This window comes from Anguilla rostrata, chromosome 4 (assembly GCF_018555375.3).
Source record: "Anguilla rostrata isolate EN2019 chromosome 4, ASM1855537v3, whole genome shotgun sequence".
Classification (NCBI taxonomy): Eukaryota; Metazoa; Chordata; class Actinopteri; order Anguilliformes; family Anguillidae; genus Anguilla; species Anguilla rostrata.
Window position 1 is genome coordinate 48484934 of NC_057936.1, and position 21074 is coordinate 48506007.

General features: G+C 41.8%; 2 protein-coding genes across 10 annotated transcripts in view; both read right to left on the reverse strand.

Moving 5' to 3' along the window:
- The window catches only part of LOC135253518 (phosphatidate phosphatase LPIN2-like), a 37144-nt gene extending 25549 nt beyond the window's left edge, over positions 1–11595 (reverse strand). Inside the window, exons 1-2 of one of the 4 annotated variants that reach the window (XM_064332887.1) lie at positions 11341–11595; positions 7877–7961 (exon numbers count right to left, since the gene is read on the reverse strand). Coding sequence is in view for 1 of the 4 variants with exons in the window: in XM_064332884.1 (XP_064188954.1) it covers positions 5449–5556 (108 nt within the window). In the remaining 3 variants the exon portion in view is untranslated. Of the gene's footprint in view, positions 1–1464; positions 2055–5448; positions 5680–7876; positions 7962–11340 lie in introns of those variants that run through there. The other 3 variants (XM_064332885.1, XM_064332884.1, XM_064332886.1) reach the window with 3 other exon arrangements.
- A 968-nt stretch (positions 11596–12563) lies between these two features.
- The window catches only part of myom1b (myomesin 1b), a 44919-nt gene continuing 36408 nt past the window's right edge, over positions 12564–21074 (reverse strand). For 4 of the 6 annotated variants that reach the window (XM_064332892.1, XM_064332891.1, XM_064332890.1 and 1 more), the window contains 3 exons: positions 20119–20334; positions 14064–14211; positions 12564–13274 (listed from right to left, as the gene is read on the reverse strand). In XM_064332892.1, coding sequence (XP_064188962.1) covers positions 13024–13274; positions 14064–14211; positions 20119–20334 — 615 coding nt within the window. In that variant the 3' untranslated portion in view covers positions 12564–13023. Of the gene's footprint in view, positions 13275–14063; positions 14212–18694; positions 20335–21074 lie in introns of those variants that run through there. The other 2 variants (XM_064332894.1, XM_064332893.1) reach the window with 1 other exon arrangement.

The window sequence follows — 21074 nt, forward strand, 5'->3', positions numbered from 1 at the left end:
CTCCCTATATGAGGTCCAATGCTTCCACAAAAAAAAGGTTCCCCAAATAGCCGGACAGGTTTCACAAGTCCTTTTTGGAAAGACACTCCGATGCAAATGACATGCAGGATTTCCCAGGGGGAAGGGTCAGGGGTGGAGCCTCTGACAAGCAGTGTAGCACGAAAGCACGAGTTCACAAGACAGCATTACACAAAATGCAAACCTAGAACCCTATCTTCCCTTCACTTACTTTATACCTAAAAAGGGAAGAACAAAAACCCTGGTCCTATAGTAAACAAAATTAGAGGGCAAAAAAACAGCAAAACCCCTGGGTCAACATCTGCATCATTTCTGCCTTCAGTTGCATAATGACACTGTTAAAAGTAGGTGTTTTACCTACTGCTAGCTTACAGGGAACATGCAAAGCATGGCTATTTTTTCCCCCATGACAATCCACAGCAGCACATTTTTAAAATTATTTGGCATGCCTGGATCCATTTTAATGAGCGCGACTAAAAGGAAGCCTCCACCAGCTCTGGAAGCATCATTAAAGAAAGGTTCCTAGTGCTCGGAAAGGTTAGCCCAATTGATTTGGATTTTAGTTCATAAAAACTGGAATGAAAAATAATTACTTTTCCCCCTTTTAAAATGTGTCGCCTATAATTTGCCAAACCATTAAGCCTCAGTGATCAGATACATATTAAATACTACTTTTTATAAATCTGTGGATTCGTTACTTAATAATGAAAAGGCAACAGAACATTTAGTCTTGAGTTAAGATGAATGCGTAATTATGTGCAGATAATACAGTCATTCATTGTAATGGGCCATTTGCAGAGCACTTCACTCTATTACCAAACTCAAGACGTTCTGAGTGTGGGCAGTCACTGCTAGGCTATATCATGACAGGGAAGCGAAGACAGGGAAGTCTGTAAATATGAGGGTTTTTTGATCATTACAACAGACAAAACAGGGAAGCAGCATAAATAATTAACCTTCCCATCAACAAAATTCAAAACAGAAAAGCCAGGGCCAACTTTACAAAAAAGGAATCACATTTTTCATTTCTTTCCTTTTTTGTCAGACGAAGTTATGAGTGGAATAACCTATCTGTCCGTTACGTGAAATATAAAGTGAGCATATAAACTCACTACAGGCCAGAGAATCCGTGTAATGCAAAGCTCAGTTGTAGTTGATCTTATGCTGTTTGTATTCAACAATTTCTTCGACAACAGGGGACAACATCAACACCAGCGTTCAAGAGAAGACCAACTCCAATTAACATGCTAGAAGAACTTGTTCAGCTTCTGGACCTATGCACTTATCTAATATTCCTTCTGAATGGCATAACTCTGGAGTTCTGTCACCATCTAGCTAGTTTCAACAAACCGACTTGCCTTTGCGGTCATTCCATAACCCGCATCATTCTTAAGATAATTTATCTTTTAATCTGTCATAGACATGCCGGTGACACCTGCGACCCACCTCTCAGAATTACCGAAGCTCCTCTCCACCCAGGGTGCAGTCCTGAAGCCGCGTACGGGTTTCCACGGAGCGCTAGCGCTGTTTACGAAGCGCAAAGTCACATGGGACGCAGATCAGCAGCCGACACCCAACAGCAGGCCTGAGAGGAAGTCTGAGGCCCGCGGGGCATGAGAACACCGCACAGCGCTCCGCTGGAGGCAGGAAAAGTGTGGAGCACCTTATACCGATCCTACCCTCACTCACCTGCTGCCTCAAATACACTCAGAGAGAGAGAGACTGAGAGAGAGTGAGAGAAAGAGCGGGACAGCTAGAGAGAGGCGGAGAGACAAAGAGAGAGAAACCGAAAGACCGAGGCAGAGAGATAAAGAGAGAGAGAGCGAGAGAGAGGCTGTAAACAGGGTCACATAAGTCCAGGGTGAACGAGGAGACGTGTTGGAGGACTTCCAGTCAACGACGGAAAAAATGCTGACAAACATGACTCAAGCAGTAAAACCCACATTTTAGGAAGTGCTGCACAAGAGCTTCAGTTTCTAGATACATGGGACAGGGATGATTACTTAATGTCATACCAGGGCTTTACTGCTGATGATTGGTGGATAGCTGCTGGAATGTTTTCTTTTCTTATACAGCCTTGAGAAATCGCACCCAATATAGCCAACACACACACAGGGCAACTGCCTCAACCGCATGCATGAGAAAAAACCCTTCGACATTGATTAGACTTTTTTTTTCCCCTTCTCATCAGTGCTGCTGGCTTATGAAGTTAACCATTAACTTCTGGATTACTCCCATCTTATGCTGCATAGTAAATAAAGCACACTTCTTATCTCCAGGTTTAAGATGCCGTGCCTTTCTATGAGCCGTTCTGAAGCGCTCCTAATGGCTGGGCAGATGCTAGCTGCATGTCCTTACCAGCCTCCTCCGCGGTCATCCGAGCTGAAAGACGCGGCGGCGGCTGTCCGAAGGAAGGTGCAATTAGGCGGCTTCGTAAACACAGGGCAACAGGTGGCCAATCTTCCGGGAGCCGAACGGACGTATTCTTCACCCGCGGTGTAGAGCAGGCGGCTCTAAAACAGCGTCACAGCAGGCAGGCTGGGTGGATATTCATCCCCTCGTCCTGCTTTGCTTACACAAAGCTACACCGCGCGCTGATCTACTGTGGTGCTGAATGGAAATTCACGAGGCCCACAGCCATCTGCCGTTCTGTCAAATCACGGGAGCCAGAGAATTCTAGAATATACTTTGCATCTGAATGTGAATAAAGGCCTTGCTTTGATCCCGTCTATCATGGCCGCTGTCCCCATGCATACGTTCGATTACTGCCATTCTAATGGCAGGCGCCATTCTAAAGATCCTGTTCCCCTGGCTTCTCCCCTCTCTGTGATTTTTCCTTCCTGTGTGTTCCCCTTGACCCAATTCATATCCCTCCTCCAGACCAGGCTCTGTACTGCCTTGTTTTCTTCCTATGTGGCTGAAAGAGGATCAAAACCCTCTCTCATGCATTGTCATCAGATAGAGAGGAAGTGGAGGGGTCAAAGGTCACAGCTCCCCCCCTCAGGCAAGAGGAGAAAATGGCAGCGGTTGGCACAGACACAAGGCCAGAGACACTGAGAGCGAAGACTAGGGGAAGAACACCATAAACATGGAGACGTCTGAGTGCCCTCTGCACTGTGCCCATGTCCACAGCAGCGGGACTCTGTGATCCAGACAAAGGTCAGCCAGCTTCCTGCGCCCAAACCTCCACCCACAGGAACAGTGAAGCTACCTCCCTGACAGCTGTGTCGGGGGTAAAGCCTCCAGACATCTCCCAGGACCACGCTGTTATGAGTAAACCCTGAACAGTATCCATTTCCAGGAGGGGATTAGCCTTAAGACTTCACCCATGGTACAAACGCAATTAAGGAGCCCCCGTCCCTGGCCCTCTCAGCTGCCACTCCCCCCCCCCTCTTACCATGAACTCCACATTCTAAACACACGCATCCTGTTTGTGTTGCAATCAACATCCTTCACGCGCCATCTACAACATGGCTACTGTCATCAGCCACATAGACTCCACATACCAGTGACAAAAAGCCTATAATTCACGCTAAATCTGCGTGACCGGGCACCCAACAGTCCAGTTTCAAATCAGAACTAACAGCATAGTCAAGAGAACAGCTACAGTAGACTGATCACTAATAGTGATTGCCTGACTAAGGTAAGCCTGCTAAAACTGCTCACACCAAGTCAGGCTACACCTCACATTCCAAGTCCAGGTATTTTCTAATTTGTTCCTTTTGCACCATTGTACTGGAAAATAAGCCTCAATTTGACCTCTGCTCCGGACAAACTGCTATAAACACATGAATCTGTGCTACTGTGCTCACCGTCAAGTCAAGTGACATGAATGCGTGATTGAACCAAATAAATGCATTAGTTTCGTGCAAAACAGTTTTTGTGAAGCTTGTAATTGTTTATATATATTTTTAGGTCTAGGTCTCTGTCAGTAGTGTGATTTATTCTGCATTGTATTTTGCTTATGGTCCTAGCCAGGTTTTTGTCAAAAAGAGGGATGTAATCTCGTTATCCGAAGGCACATCCTGGCCAGGCTAAATAAAGGTAGCAACAAAAATCTGTCATAAAGAGCAACAAGAACCATTTCCATAACAATTCGCCAGCAGTTAACCCTCAAAATGACCTTTAAACATGACTAGCTAACTGGAACTTGAAAGTTAATTCTGTGAAATTAAAATGCAGTTCCAAGAAACAAAAAGTGAAAAACAAAAGTAAACGTTTTGAACTTGTCGTGCAAAATACGTTGGCAAAATGCCCACACAGTCGATTACTCGCATTTCCTCAAGATCAAAGTAAAATAGGCCTGGGGCAGGTGTCGCAACATATTTTAAAGCCAACAAAAAAGCACCGGGATTCAAGTTTCATGTTTAAGTCGTAAATAGCTGGCTGGCTGCAGCTTCTACAACACAACTGCACTCGTGTCAGGACAACAAAGCTCAACAGTTAGACTGATATGCTGTGCTGTACAATTTAGTGAAAAAAAAAAAAACATACAGCAGTGCAGGTGCTAAAGATTATAATTGTGCACAAAACACCATCATAAATACGCCTGCCAAGTGAACGCCTTTGCTCAGAGGGAGTCTGTTGACCTTTGAGTTATCCACATACTGTAAAACATAAGCCTAATTACTCTCTCGTAAACAAAGGAATCAAAACTACAAGGAAATCCAGTGTGTTCCAGTCCCAGTTAATGATAGACCAAGCAAGACCCATCTGTTCATTGTTCTTGCTGAGAAAACTGGGGTAATATGCACATATGTTAAGACAGCAGATGACCAATGCACTTCAAGCTTGCTAAATAAAAGAACACTAAATAAGTGCTCAACAGCCAGGATGGTCAAACTAGAGTAAAATCTCTATGCACATATGAGTTTCCCAGCTAGAATTAGAAAAGCATCTTTGCTGGAGAGATATTTTCTTTGACGGGTTCAGTTTTTCTTTCTCTATTGCAATACCGAAAGTAGGAGAAGCTTAAAAACAGAAATGTCCAGAAAGAGCCCTATTCTGAATGTAAATGCCTTCAGATCCACAGAACAAGCAGTACCTAAACTCTCCCTGACACAAAGAAGAAACTCCTAATGAATTCTTTGGAATTCAGCCTTCTTTTTAAATGTATACTGTCAAAGAACCAGTGGAAAACAACCTTCCTGACAAATTCAAATCGGAAAAAAAATTGTCGATTCTGAATTCGAATATTCTTTTCTACATCAGTTGGCAATGTAGATATAGGGCGGAAAACAAATGAGAAATGTTTGGCCAGAAATCAAAATATTGTAAAAACCCGAATGTGCAATCTAGCTGTGTGGCTTCCAAGCAGGGCATGAAGGTTGGCCCAGCTTGGATAAAACTGTGGCACTCACAAGGAAAGGAAAACCTTGAATTCCTCTACGGGCCTGACCCTCCAAAAAGACACTCTGACTACTGGCTCACCAGGGTCCAGGAGGACCAGTTGGGCGAGAGGTCCTCCTGCTTGCTGGAGTCCTCCTCGTTGTGGGTCTCTGGGGGGTCTGAGTCCCCCCAGGGCCGCAGTCTCTTCATCTCAGCAGGGCAGTGGTCCCCTCAGAGCCCAGCCGAGCCCTGCCTCGGCCCGAGAGCCTCCCCCTTCGCCATTCTACGCAGACTAAAACGTTAGAAAGCTAAGCAATCGAAACCGTTTCTGTTTGTCCTCTCCCTGTGGCTCAGCCAATGCCAATGGGACAGGCTCCACGACAGCAGTTCTGCCCCAGATAAGCTGGTTCTGAGGAACCTTTTCTACGCTTCCCTGATAAGGTGCGAGACGAGCAGAGCAGGGCCTGTTAGCCATGCGCTCCTGGTACAGTCGTGCCTCCGTCTGGCACCACCGTGCCCAGCAGTCTGTATACTCTCCCGGGCACAGTGGGCACACTTTGACAACTAAGCCTTATTGATAATGGACAAAAAGTGGGACACAAAATGGAGAATTTCTACCTTTCAAAAAAAAAAAAAAAAAAGTTGTGAGATACATTAATAACAAAATCCTTAGCAGCACAGCTTTGAGCTTTATTAAAAAAGCATTATTACTCAAGAAGGTATCTTCAGCCATAGAAGGCTGTAAACTGTGCAGTAAATAAACAGTACCAATGACGACCCCATCTCAGTTCCTGGGCTCTACAGCTGTACTGCAGAGCAGGAAGTGCCTGTGGTGGGGAGACCGCACCCCACCAACCTGTGGTGCTGAGCAGCACCGTCCGTCCGCTGAACTGCAAGCCATTATACACAGACGGCCCTCTGTGCCCACGTGAGCATCACCGGTGGTGTGAACTCAACCCAGTCGCTAAACAAAATCATTTCCTCTGTGTCTCTGCAGACTACTGAAAGCAGTGACTGAAATGCACTTTGTCCTGATTTTACCCTTATTTCACTGTTTTATTGCTTGTATTCAAGTGCACTGCAATAATTTGGATCCAATACCTCATTATATTCCAGCATTTCCATGGGGGAAGCTGATGAGCTAATGACCAATCCATTTTACCATGAGCAACTACAAATGTAATGACTTCTAAATAGCTACAAACATGATAGTCCCCCTATTTTTCCACCAAGGGCCCATACTGACTGAAATGACTCCATGTTCTAATTGGGAGTTCCACCCTGGCAAGAAGTCGAGGTCAGTTTCAGTGGGAGGACTGTTAATAAAAAACACTTGCGAAACAAAACATGACAAATCCAGAACAAAGAAAATGATTCAGATCCCCCAAAAACCTCTTTTTTGTATAATTTAGCAATAAGACTACAGTTTCAAGATATTTTTTTTGTCTTGTCCAGTAATAAGCATTATATGCCCTAAGTTTTCTTTCCAGGATAGACTTCCCCGGGCTCAAATTACCAACCAGCCCACCCCACACCCAAATGCACATGCAAGTACTGTACGCACACACCCCATCTGTACTGCAACCGAAACTGCAGTTTTTGAAATCTGGTCACATGACTAAGATCAGCAACGGAGACCTAGTGTGGTAGAGAGCCAGGAGAGGAGGGACTTCAGCTATGTTTCATCTGGGTCAAATACCCAACTCAGCCTTCTTTAGCATTAACAAAACCCAACAAAAAAAATGACCTGAAATACTGGCCTGCCTGTGCAACTCAATTACAGTGACTTTAATCTGAACATTTATCCCACAGCCTTTCAGGACTTCAAGGACCACAAGGCTGAGGTTCTTGTTCTTATTATTATTCTTATTCTTGTTACCAACAAACTCAGCAAAGCAGGATTTTACATTTAATACCTTTGCAATACCAGGTGTACAAAGGCACTGTCAGCAGCAGCAAATGTGAAACAGGATGCCTGTACACTCCAAAAGTTTACATTGCCCCTAAAACACAATTTTACCTTTATAGTTCATGAATTATGTTCTACTGTTTTCCCCTACTTTTAAAAATAAACATATAGGCCTACACTTTAAAAGGAATAAAAAAGACTAAAAATTACAGAGGATGTGGAACCTCATTCATCGCTCAATTGTTTACCCTAAAGAAGTCTTGCTTTCTTCAATGTAATAAAAGATCTTATCAGAGGCTGTGGTATTCTTGGTGTCAGTGAATCAGATTTTAAAGTGAATGCTATCAAGGTTGTTTTTTTCCTCCTTTATGTCTAGTTTACAACAGCCAAAAATGCACAATGCACACTGAATTACCTAAAATGAGAACTGAAAGAAAAAAAGGAATAGATAAATTTAGAAGCACTTCACCAGTTCCCACTGTAAACCAACTTTAACCTCCAAAAAGACAAATTAACCAAAGAAAAGAGTCAGGAGAGGAAAATCTCAAGCATGAACAAGATATCTGTATGAGACAGTGCAAAGCAATAAACATTTTTTTAAAACGTCATTTGGTTACCCACCTGTTACACAGCTCTGCATAAGCCGTCAAAGTGAATTAGCTGTCCATGACCAGTGGGTCCACTGTCAGCAATGACCCAGCAGATCCTACAATCAACAGACTGGTTTCATTTTTCGTCGTTTTTTTTAAACCTCGACCTGCCTCTTGGAACGCCCACATTTTCCCTAAGGGCCAAACCACTGGCAGGGGAAACACTACAGCGCCAATCACAACGGCAAAGCAACAAGGTTGTTATATGACATCAAATCAATTCCAGCAGTCCTGAAAATACACCTGTTTCAACTCCCTCGGCTCACATAGCTCACTAACTGTACGAGTCACTGTGTCACAACCTATACCGAGCCATCACTTCATACCCATAATTATTATTTACTTATCTGACACTTGCAACCACTCCCATTTCTTGTCCTTTCTGATTTTTTCCTCCCTTCCACACCTCTTAATGGCATGAAAAATGACATACAAACAGGGGCAACTGAGGACATCTTTTTCTGTTTCCCCGCAGTCTAACAAAAATAGAGTGTTTGTTCTCCGTCAATATCGGTGACACAGCTTATCGCTCCTGTGCTAGATTTCAGAAGGCCATGTGCCTCCACGCCACTCTGTTGTGTACACTGCGCAACACTGTAGAGTGGGACTGAAATCAGGTCACACAAATATCACCATCCCGATCTGCAAGCACAGAGGTCTTTACTGGGTCAGCGGTCAGGCCAGCAGAACTCCTCTGAGACAGAATTACCCTACTGTTCCTAAACTCCTCAAGAGTTCCATTTATTCTAATCAGGGAGCTTAGACAAATACCCGATCTATCTCTGATACAATGTACCAACTTGTCTTTTACCTCCGATTATGAAGCGAATCTTTTGCGTGTGTGTAAGTTAAAGGCAGTTATTGTTCAAAACTGCAATATTCCTCAGGCTGCCTCTCCATGGAAAAAGTCTAATACAAAACAGCCCCCAAACAGCTCAATTTTTCCAACAAACGCCTTTAACTCCATTCCTCAGCCCTTCATACCAACGACATTAAACCATAATATTTAGCAAAACCCTGAAATCAGGAGAAAATAAACAGTCATTCTAAAGAACCACACAGGCCTTAACAAATGAGTATGAGGTCAGTCCCACTTCTACTGGTTTAGGCTAGTACTCCTGCCAGGAATATCTGAATATCTTAAAGCTGACCATTTTTCAAATCGTACAAATGACCATCTTTAGCAAAATGGTATCCTCTGCCTTACATTCACATAATTTCACCACATATAATTTTTAATAAGTGGCTCAATACAGTACTCAACTTATGTGAAGCTACAACATAGAAATGATTCATACTGAAAAGTTTGTTCCCCCTCATTTACTTTGCAAATAAGCTGAAACCAGCTGTCATGGTTTTGTAAAGGTACTTGACTGTAACCCCCATGCAGCCCCAAGAATGTGCTGCTCTACTTCTCCTCCAATACAGACAGCAACTAATTACAGCCACACTGTTGTTCATTTCAAAAACATAAATGCAGACCCAGAAGACCTGGCAACATTACAGCTACATAGTCTGACAAAGCTGGCCTGGGTCTTACAGTGTGGAACTTGAATACAGCCCATATTTATGCAGTGTGCTAGCCCTAGGCTAAAAGACAGAAAGGAAGGTGCCAGGTTCATAGTCCTCCAGATGAACAACATTCACAAATGGAGTGAGAAGGTGTCCATTCGCTGACCCATCAACATATGCCTATTCAAAACAGTATGGCTTTATAAGTTCAGGTCTGCACTGCCACTTGTACATATTCCCCTGGCTCTTGTTAAATTCAGGACAAAAATGACTACTAGCAATGAGCTAAAAATCAAGTGTCCAATCATCAATCTTGCATTAAAGAGGATAATATCACACACTGACATTAAAGTTCATTTTTTAAATTATTGAGGGATAAAATTAAGATTACTTCACTATGCATCCAGTTCCTTACATTTCAATATGCCCACATAATAAACTCTTACTGCGGGCAACATCCTTCAATTTTAACTTAGAATAAAAAAGGAAAAACAGGGTTTTACTCATATTTAGACAACACCCAAAGACCAGTTTATATTTGATTGTATAAAGATGTATAAAGAAAATCTTCATTTTTAAATTAAATGCATCCTTTCCAAGAAACGTAGAATTCCGGACTAAATTCAGGGCCTAAGTTCACTATGTTGAATAATTGCATAAGTGCGTTGTTTCCCATCCATTTTTCAGACGTAACAGCAGCTGGGGACGACAGAAAATGGGGACGCAATCGACGAAGGTAGCTGTCATGGCTACAAGTGTGCCTCGTGTTTATTGTTCAAAGCGCTCCACCTTGTTCTCCTTTATAAAGTACTTGGCGACATTTCAGTAATTGGAATAAGTTCGCAACCAAGGGAAAGCACAACCAATGCCACGGGTATATTGTTTACACAAAATGCACGTCTCTTTCATTTATCAAAACTGTCAAAAACACTGACCGTGAGTATTTTAGGCCTATCTTCTACAGGTACCAGTCCAATAAGAGAAGAAGGTGACTTTTTGCGTCCTTGTGCTTACCTCAAGCGAGATTACAGAGCACCTTGACCGACTTTTGGGTTTTATGTGAGATTACAATGCAAATCTTGTTTTCGCGTCCCAGCTTGTCTCTCGTAGCTGGCTAAAATGTGCATTACGATCATGCGTCCATGGGCCAAAAGATGAAACAGTGGCCAACCGGAGCCCGATTCACCCGACAGGGTGAGCACTTCAAAGGATGCTCGGACAAAATGAGGCTATGACTTCATGTCGTGGCGCTGTCTTTATAAAACACAGGCATTTCACACACTCGTATGCCACGTACCCGGTCTTAAATTACCGACACACTGTATTCAAGTCTACATCTCGGTTTTTCCAGTGTCGCTGAGCGTCAACTAGCTGATGGCTGGCTAATGTTCGTGTTATCCTATGTGATGAGGTGGCAGTGGTCTAGCGGAATTAACGTTAGCTCGGCTGAGCAGAACTTTAACAGTAGCCAGAGATAGCTAGTAAGGCGCTGACATTTGGAGGTTGTAAATAACAACACAGCCTCATTTTACACATAACAAATGTTGTAACTAGGTTAACTAGTTGGCTCGTTTTTCAAAAATTACTCTTCGACCTAGCTTGCTAAATGGTACGCCATCTTTTTGTAATAAAAAAAAGCTATTTAGCTAGTGTGTTGCTTCAGTGCCTTCAAGCTGTCCCCACACAAGCGAATTGACTGGGTTCCTACCCAGCAGAGCTTACTATTAATTTACAAAATACTAGTTAGCTGGCTAACAGTCATTCATTGCTACGTGCGCGAGTTAATTGATTGGCTACCGTGGCTGATTGCCCGAGTGCCATATTAAATTGGCGAGCTTGCTATCTATAACGTTATAGCGATTAAAATGAAAAGAGCAACCCAGGGCAACCGGCAGAAACAGTGCTGATAAAAAATCCTCTTACCGCTGCGTTTAGCTATCAAGCTAACTGTAGCAAGAGAGAATGACGTGGTGATGTGTGCCTTGGCTTGATGTCTCGTTTCCATCAGCAGCTCAGAGGATCACCATATTCTCTGTCCCAGAGCTAGACAGACGGACCCAGAAGCGGCGAATGTGTAGCTGGCGTCCCACACATCCGCCAGCACTGGTTTAACTGGGTGAATATTCAGCTTCCAGCTCTGCCGCTTGCGCTCGCGGCGCTGTTACCGTGAACACGTGACCCGGCAAAGCGCTCTCTCACGTGACAGCTTTTTCCCCTCTACCAGTAAAGCTTGCACACTTGTGCATACTAGCCGCTACTAGCTAGCCTGCTCGCTGGTGAAATCATCACAATAGACGCCCAACTGACCAAGTGAGGTGCACACAACAATTACAGTCTGTTACAGATTGTTTTTTTTTTTTACTTTGATCACGATAAATCGAAGTAAAACGTGACAGCGCAGTCTACACCCCTTTAAGAACACAAATATCTTCACATATTTTACATTCCCTTAGAATTATGGAACTATATCTACTATACTTCGAAATTTACATGAACAAACACATTACAGAGTTGAATTGTGTGCAATGGTGTTTTTTTATTTTTTTTATTTTTTAAATATATATTATTTATTAATATTATATTATTATTTTTCCATGCATTTGCATAGTAGATGATGTTGGACTGTAACTCCACCCTATGGTCTGAAGTTACCAATGATAAAAATTTTAACAAATGAGAGAACTGACGCATACTACTGTATAATCACTGCAGGTGGCAACAATTATCGCTATAAACGGTCGCTTCTTATTTGTGTTGTGGTAATGTGTAATCATTAGTGAACAATAATAAACTGCGATATTTGTGTGAGAGTCAACCTGCTGCTCTGAAGTGTGGAGATTCAGTAAGGAAATATTCTACCATCTGCCTCTCCTGTCACGTGTCTGGTGTTGTTTGATGTTTGACATCACTGTTATGCTATTCCGGTCTGTTTGATGTAAAGATTTTCAACTGCTTGCATTAGCTTTTGTGGGGCATGTTGGTATACATTTCTGGCTGCAATCATTACTGCCTATAGGCAGTTTGGAGCAACTTCCAACACAAAATAAAGTGGTCACACTGCATGAGCCTCTTTCATAAATACAAATAATCTCCCTGTTTCTTACATTTTTATATGAGTAGATGCAAACAGTTCACATTCAAATTAATTCACAGTGTATATGATTTTATTTCAAGAAAACCTTTCATATCATTTAAGCCAAAACATTTCAAAACACACAGATATAGCTCATGATGTTTGCACAAACACTCACTCATATATTATACAATTTCAGTGGCACAATAAACATAATCAAAGGTTAGAAAGCTTTGGAAGAATAATTCTGTTCACAGTTAATATATCAAGATTAAATTTTAATTTCTGGCTAACATCACACTTTATTATATAATTGCAAACACTTCCTGTTGCTTATGATGTTGTTACAAAGTAATCTGCCTTTTTTTCTTTACTGGACCTACATTTGAAACAAGAGTTTCCTAGTTATGAAAAATGCAGGCTTCTGCTTGCAAACAGAGCTTTATTAACACATCACTGCTTGCACACCACTCATGCAAAAAATACAAATTCCAAACCCACTTATGATTATCTTTAATTCTAAGTTGCAAACTCTATTGCCTTGGGTCTTCCATTGTGTGGGTGGTGACATCATCTGACTTCACATTCTCCTCTGTCACTAAAAGCCCTTGTGGGGACTTTAGATTCTCACTTGTACAGACAAACTTTTTCTCATCCCGAGTGTGGTCTTCTGTCTCAATCTTATCCACTGTAGAATTTGTGTTTGTGAAGGGCTCTTCTTTCTCTTCCAGAACCTTGTCTGCTCCCTCAGTCTTTACCACAGGAGGCCTCAGAATCACAGAATCTGCATGAATATAAACACATTGTATTGTAACTGAAGGACCTGGCACCGGTGTGGATCAATAACACATGAATGAGTTGCATGCGATTGTATGGACAACAAAGGCTTATGAATGTTATTACCCTGGCTTCTGCTTTTCAAATATGTGACAGTAACACATTTCTCAGTCATGGGCAGATCATCCAAGGTTTTAGCCTTAATCCAAAACTTTGTTTTCTGACCATTAGACAGGTAATGGTATATGGCAACTGACAGCATCACCTACTGAGCTGTAATATTGCAACATTATAATCTTTTCTGCTCAAAATGGTTCTTCTGCAATTGTGATGAAAAATTAAATGTTTGTGTTGTACTTTAACCAACCTGCAGTTATTACACACATATTTAGTGTCTTGTATATGGTAGCATTCACATAGTATTAGACCATTACAGCATCAACAGGTGAATATAATTATTGGATCAGCAACAAGTAATGCACGGTATCTGGCAAAGCATCATTTTGCAATTAGCCTTTGAGAAAACGCAAGATTTGAGCTGGAATTTGAAGTGCCGATGACAGGCTGAGTGCTTGTGTAATTCCTCTATTCACTTGGATAACTGAGATAATTTTGAGTTTCAGCTGAACAACCATAACAGTTTCACAGGGAGACTTAACAGAAGTTTGCAATCCGATGAGTAATGAAGTTCAGAAGTAATGTTTCTCTTGCTCACTGCCCAGGGAACAATGACCTTGATAAAAAGTCTTGCTGAAGGGCTGTAGCAGCACTGGGCAGGTGAGAGGAGACATCTTACCTTTTCTTCTCTCCACTTTCCTGCCTGTCACAGTCTTCTTCTTCAGGCTCTGAGGAGGACTGTCAAAAGCGTTCACCACTACATTACCAGAAGGGTCCGTCAAATAAGTCATTCCACCGAGGTCCCCAACAGCCTCCGTGACAACCAACTGGAAGAGAGAGGTCATTGCACATTATGCATGCAATGGAGGAAGACACTGAAGGGAACCCCAAGAGAAATATGGCAAGAGCAATCAAATAGTCAAAAAACATCATTTAAACAAAAAACATTTTCAGTTATATCCAGTTTACTGCATCACATTTAAATGGACCGTCAAGCTAATAATGTTCAAGATTTGTGTACAGTATACTCAAATTTGTACAATGTAGTGTTTTATCTCCCTATATAGGATGATGGTATATGTAATGTACAGTATTTATTGGGAAATGTTCTTGTTCTTACAGTGTACAATCCTCCATTCGCAAACAGCGTGGAGGCAACACAATTAATCACCATTCATGAATGAATGGTACTTGACCAGTTCATTCAGTTAAAACGATTGTGTGAAAACAGTGACATAATTTAGTTGTACATTGGATGATATGCTTCCTTTATAAGCTCCACTGACCCCTGCTGTATTGTGGTGCATTTAGTATTAAAAATAGTCCCTGGCACTTAGAAAAGTACATCGAAGGATTTTATCTACTTCTGCTGTAGCTGTCCTTGTGCTGGTGCAGGTGATACAAGGGTCATGTGAGAGGCACAATGAGTGTTTCCAAACTGGAGCAAAGTAATGAGTGAAAATACCTTTAAAAAGAATAGACACATTTACTTATGACAAGATCTACCGGAAACTAGCTGTTTGGCATTAACTGTGAAAAGCTATTGTATCTGAGCTGAAAACTAACATTAAATAATTGCTAATTGTTTTCAGGGTTCATCATGCAGCCTTGAGGTAAAATAGAGCTTGGCAATAATGTGTCAGCCAGTTTTTTATATTGTGGAAGGATTGTGAATAAAAGCCCAGGAGTCCAGCGGATAATCAACAGGAATACTGATCTGTCACAGTGGCCTATCCTTATGGAGCCAGGTTAATGGATTATAATATGTGTAATGTTGATAAAGATTACATTGCTGTGGCCTGGAAATGGAGCAGTGGATAAGGACAACCCCATCCATGTATGTTAGGTGAACATATCACCTCCTCTCTGTTCTTCCTTCTCCCCTCTCCGTCTAAATGTATCCCTCTTCCACTGTCTCTCTAGCTGAACATCAACGCTAGTTCTGAAAAAAACTGCTCTGTTTCAAAACTATGACGGGGAAATTGTGTAACATTTTTAAGCAATGTAACTTACACAAACAATATTTCATTTTTTATGTCACGTTCTTGCAATTTTGAGGACAATTCCTATAAAAAAATACATAAACTGTCTTCATTTACATGATTTAATGTGATTTGTGTAAATGAAGCATGTGCAAGTTAAAGGATTTCTAATTTGATATGTCTGATTTTCTGTTTACATGGCATTCTTTTCAGATTTGATAATGATGTCGATTTGTCCTGGACAAGATGCCTTTGACAAGGGCACTGCAGATTTGGGAAAGAACATGTTGCACAACATATCTGGGAGTAAACATTAAAAGAAGAGAATGAATCCTTGGCACTGTTCTACTGCAGCAACGTGGTGATGAAAGTACATTTGAACCCACAGCCACAGTCATCGACAACCTTTCAGTTTACACCAAAGTTTTTCAAACTGAGCACTGTCCATTTTTAAATCTGCCCTGGTGTGGGTATGTGTAAAAGCACATGGAACAGGCCCATCTAATTTAATAAAGAATTAATTCCTTTAAGCTTTAAGCTGTGGCGCTGTGCTCCACTGACTGCAATCATGCTGATCTCACACTGAGAAGGAACCCCGCCTTGATTCACAGCATCACTGATGTCCCCCCATTCCCTGGCCATGACTGATAGGCTGACTGCACAGAGGTGGCTGCCCCGGAAGAGACATCCATCATATGCCCCTGCTGTCCTTTGTGCTCTTATACAGTTGAGGCCAAAAGTTTACATACACCTAGGCTAAAGAGATTCAAACTCAATTCACAACTCCACACATTTCATGTTACCATATATTTTCTGTGTTAAGTCAATTATGGTATCTACTTTATTTCCATAAGAGGTAAATTCAAAGGAATAGCTAAGAGATTTTAGCTTTTTTTCTCTATCAGATTTTCAGTGGGTCAACAGTTTACGTATGTTTTGTTAGTATTTGGTGACATTGCCTTTTAATTGCTTAACTTGAATGAAACACTTGGGGTAGCCTTCCACAAGCTTCTCATACTACCTTGCCAGAATTTTTGCCCATTCCTCCTGACAGAACCGGTGTAACTCAGTCAAGTTTGTGGGCCTATTTGGTGACATTGCCTTTTAATTGCTTAACTTGAATGAAACACTTGGGGTAGCCTTCCACAAGCTTCTCATACTACCTTGCCAGAATTTTTGCCCATTCCTCCTGACAGAACTGGTGTAACTCAGTCAAGTTTGTGGGCCTCTTTGCTCGGACACGCGTTTCAGTTCAGTCCACAAATTTTCTCTGGGTTTCGGGTCAGGGCTTTGTGATGGCCACTCCAATACTTTCACACTGTTGACTTTAAGTCATTTTGTTACAACTTTGGAGGTATGCTTAGGACCACTGTCCTGCTGGAGACCCAGTTGCGACCAAGTTTGAACTTTCATGCTAATATCTTGGGGTGCTGCTTCAGTATTTATTGATAATCCTCCTTTCTCATGATGCCATCTATTTTCTGAAGTGCACCAGTCCCTTTTCCAGCAAAACACCCCCACAACATGATGCTGCCACCCCCGTGCTTCACAGTTGGGATGGTGTTCTTCGGATTACAGTATAAGCCTCATCCTTTTTCCTCCATATATAGTGCTGATCAGTATGGCCAAACAGTTAAATTTTTGTTTCATCTGACCAGAGAACACTCCTCCAAAAAGGCTAGGTCTTCAGCCTGGTGATCACCTGCAAACTTCATTCTGGCTTTTTTATGCTGGTCTTGGAGTTCAGGCTTCTTCCTTGAGCAGCAGCCATTCAGGCCATGGCGATGTAGGATTCTCTTAATGGTGGATGTCGATACTTTCGTACCTGAAGCCTCCAACTCCTTCATTAGTTCCATTATTGTTGTCTTGGGGTTCAGTTGAACCTTTCGGACTAAAGTTTGTTCAGCCCTGGGAATTAATTTGTGCCACCTTCCTGAAAGATGCAGTGTCTGTGTGGTCCCAAGATTTTTATATTTGCATACAATTGTGTACAGATGCTCGTGGTACCTTCAGTTGTTTGGAAATTGCTCCTAAGGAGGAACCAGACTTGTGGAGGTCCACAATTTTTTTCTGAGATCTTGGCTGAGTTGCTTGGATTTTCCCATGGTATCAAGGGCAAAAATCAATGGCTAAATGTAGGCCCTTAAATACACTCCTAATTATGACAATTGACAATTGACAATTAGACAATCAGAAGCTTCTAAAAAGTCATTACATCAATTTCTGGAATCTTCCAGACTGTTTAAAGAGACAGTCAACTTGGTCTATGTAAACATTTGAACCACTGGAATTCTGATATAGTGAATTAAAGCTGAGATAAATCTGTCTGTAATCGATTGTTTTAAAATTACCTCTGATGTGAACAAAGTAGATGCCCTAATTGACTTGCCAAAAAAATGTATGGTAACATGAAATGTGCGGAATTGTGAAAAACTGAGTTTTAATAGCCTAGGTGTATGTAAACTTTTGTCCTCAACTGTAGATGAACCTTTACATGGAATGGTATCTAAATAGCTGCCACCCGCTGCAGACACACCTGGGTGCATCAGTAGGCCTGTCAGTGAAAATGTTGGCCATGTTCACAACAATGTGGCCACCTTTCACCCCTTAGGACTGGTAATGTTTGATCTTCGTAGCTTTATTTTGTCTTTGTCTGAACTGAAAGCTTATAAGTAACATCATGATGTCTGATTTTTTTTTTGATTAGTCTGCAGTGAATGTAGAGATGTCTGGTCCACATTCACTGAGGTGAAACATTTTATGAGAAAACAAATGACAGACGGCTCAAGAACTGAATAATGAATTTTTGAATGTTATATATACTCACCTTTCATAAACAGACTGAGGGAGACTGTGGTGAGTGATGGACTGATGGGATTTCCAGGAGAAAGAGAAGGCAGGAACAGAGGCAGAAGTGAAGCTGTGATGTGTGTGAAAAGAGTGAGTGGGAGTGTGTGGTGTATGTAGAAAGAGAATGGGAGTGTGTGGTGTGTGTAGAAAGAGAGTGCAGGAGTGTGTGATGTGTGTAGGAAAAGCGTGGTGTGTGTGGTAAGAGAGTGTGGGAGTGTGTGGTGTCCATAGGACGAGTGTGGTATGCGTGGAAAGAGTGCGGGAGTGTGGAACAGAAAGGAAGGGAGAAATGGTTGTAGCTTTGCTATGCACAAACTACCAACCAGACGAATAGAAAACCAGGTGATAGTTTCAGTGCTGGACGTGCAACCAGGAGAAAACAGTGAGGACTGAAGTGGGGGTGGGGGAAGGGGGCTGGTGATGTGAGGAGTGTCGGTTGATAACAAGACAGGGAATAAAGGGAAGAAAGACAAAGGAGGAGGTGAAGAACATGTGCACTGTTTATTAGTCAAATGACAAAGGGGCACCAGAAGGACAGTGACAAGGAAGTGGCATTATTGGATTGTGAATGAAGTGGGGCTTACATACGACACAATGGATTCATTTAATTAAACTCTAAGGGAAACAATGACCACAATGTACATTTTCTTATCTTTATCCCCACTGGCACTCAGCTTCCAGTATTTTGAACTTAGTACAGAGGACAAAGCTGTGGTTTTCACAGTTGAATAAAGACTGCCTTGTACAGCAAAAAACAAGTCTTGACCATAACAAATAAAAAACACAAATTTGCGGCACTACAGGAGTTGCTCTTTGTCGTCCTGTGTGAATAGCTGGTCTCAGATGAACAAGGTGAGGACCTATGTAGGTTATACTGGCATACCAATGTACTGGGTAATGTTGTGTATGCTGCATCATGTAAAATAATGCAGAGATATTTTATAGAAAGAAGCACCAGTTTGAAAAATACAGTATTATGATTGGGTCATGGGGAATCTGCCAAAGGTCCTACTTGCTGTGTAGGTGACACTGGCAGAGGTCATTTACTGCCAGTGTGAACTGCTAGCAATACTAGTGCCCCAAAATCTGCTCACTGTGGACAGATGCCTTTATGAATGTGAACATATTGGATTTAAGCCTTTGTTATAATCTTAATCTTATTACTCAAGCATTCTCATGGAATGAGACTCTTATTATACTCTTATTGCTCATTGTCCTCAAGTCTTTTCTTTTTTCTAGAACTGAACAGCAAAGAAACACGCTAAAAAGAAAATTCCAGTTTGGATGAAAGACCAAAAGCATGAATTAAAGCAGAATCTTACGGTGCGCCAACAAGCAATTGCCAGACTGCTGTAATTCATTGCACTGGTGGTGTTGCTGGACCTGCAGTGTCTGTTTAATTTTGACCTTTTGAGTCAGAAAATCAGGCACCACTTTATATGTTGCTGTGCTTGAAATGCACTCAGCACTACCCGCTTCAAGAGACTGCATCACAAATATATTACTGATGGGGAAACAAAAGCAGAGGTACACTCTATTTGCATTACTAATGAAGTCAGTTATGTTTAGAGCAGGATAACACTCAAATACTTTTACTCAAGTGAGAGTTATTGGGTCCTTACCCTTCTGAGTGGCAACAAATATTTCCAATCAATCTTGACAGATTTCTCTCCAAACCTCTATAATGTACACCCAGGAAGAAAGTTGCTTATCTGGAGACTAGATTAAAGTTTTGTAAACCACCCAGATCAACCATTATCGCTTTCAATATATAATCTATTAAATCTGTATATTTTTTATAAATATATTTGCATATGTAGCATTAAGTTCTTTTTATTTTTTCTTAACGGCCTTCATTTGAGGTTGAGGATGCTGCTCACTATCAGGGATGAAGACACTTACGGTGAAGTCTCCGCTCTCTGTTCCGTACTTGTTCTTCACCAGGATGCTGTACTTGCCGGAGTCGGCGGTGGTGACATTGGTGATGATGAAATTGGCAAACTTGCCAGACTCGAACTTGAGGATGTAGTGGTCATCAGACACCAGCCCCTTCTCGTTCTTCAGCCAGGTTACCTCAGGCACCGGCTCGCCAGAGATGTTGCAGGACAGGTTTAGAGACTAGGGCAGAAAAATTACATTATTACATCAAACAGGTAGGAAAAGAGATCACAGATCACAAATACAACACTAAGCTAGACCTGTATTTCAGGGATATGCAAGGAGGAGTGAAGAATAAGCTTATGAATGGATTTGTGTCTGCAGTTTATTCCCTCTTTTGAAAATTATATCTTTCCACTTTGAAGATTTTGGTGTTACTTGCTTGCTTTCATATTGCACCCTAATCCATTTGTATTCATTTCACAAAGACCTTTATCTATGGTGTAAAACAAATCCCTCTCCGACCTACTCAATGCTTGTGTGCCAGACAGTCTTGTAAGGCCTTGGTGACACAAGCTGGGAGGATCGATATCATGCATGTACACCTGCATTCCAGACCCATGGCGGCATCCTTACTACACCTGGCACAGCATCCCTCAGGCACACCTGTATCACGTGCCATTTCACCTGCCAAATCCTACACTGGCAATATTACACAGCGAGGCAGAGACTGGCCAGCATGATTGAGGAGATGTGCCATTTAAATTTGTCGTTTACCATCCATTATTGTCAACAAAAGCAGATAAAGTTTTAAAACCGTAGCTGTGTTGTAAACATGCATTTAGCTGTGAATATTAAAGGACCTGAATGCTGGGCCAAAGGCAGGTACAGATGTCCATTCAGAAAAGCAGCCTTTAAGTGAACCTGTGTGTCCTGTTTAACCGATTTACAGAATAATTAGCCTCATCTCGCTAACGGCA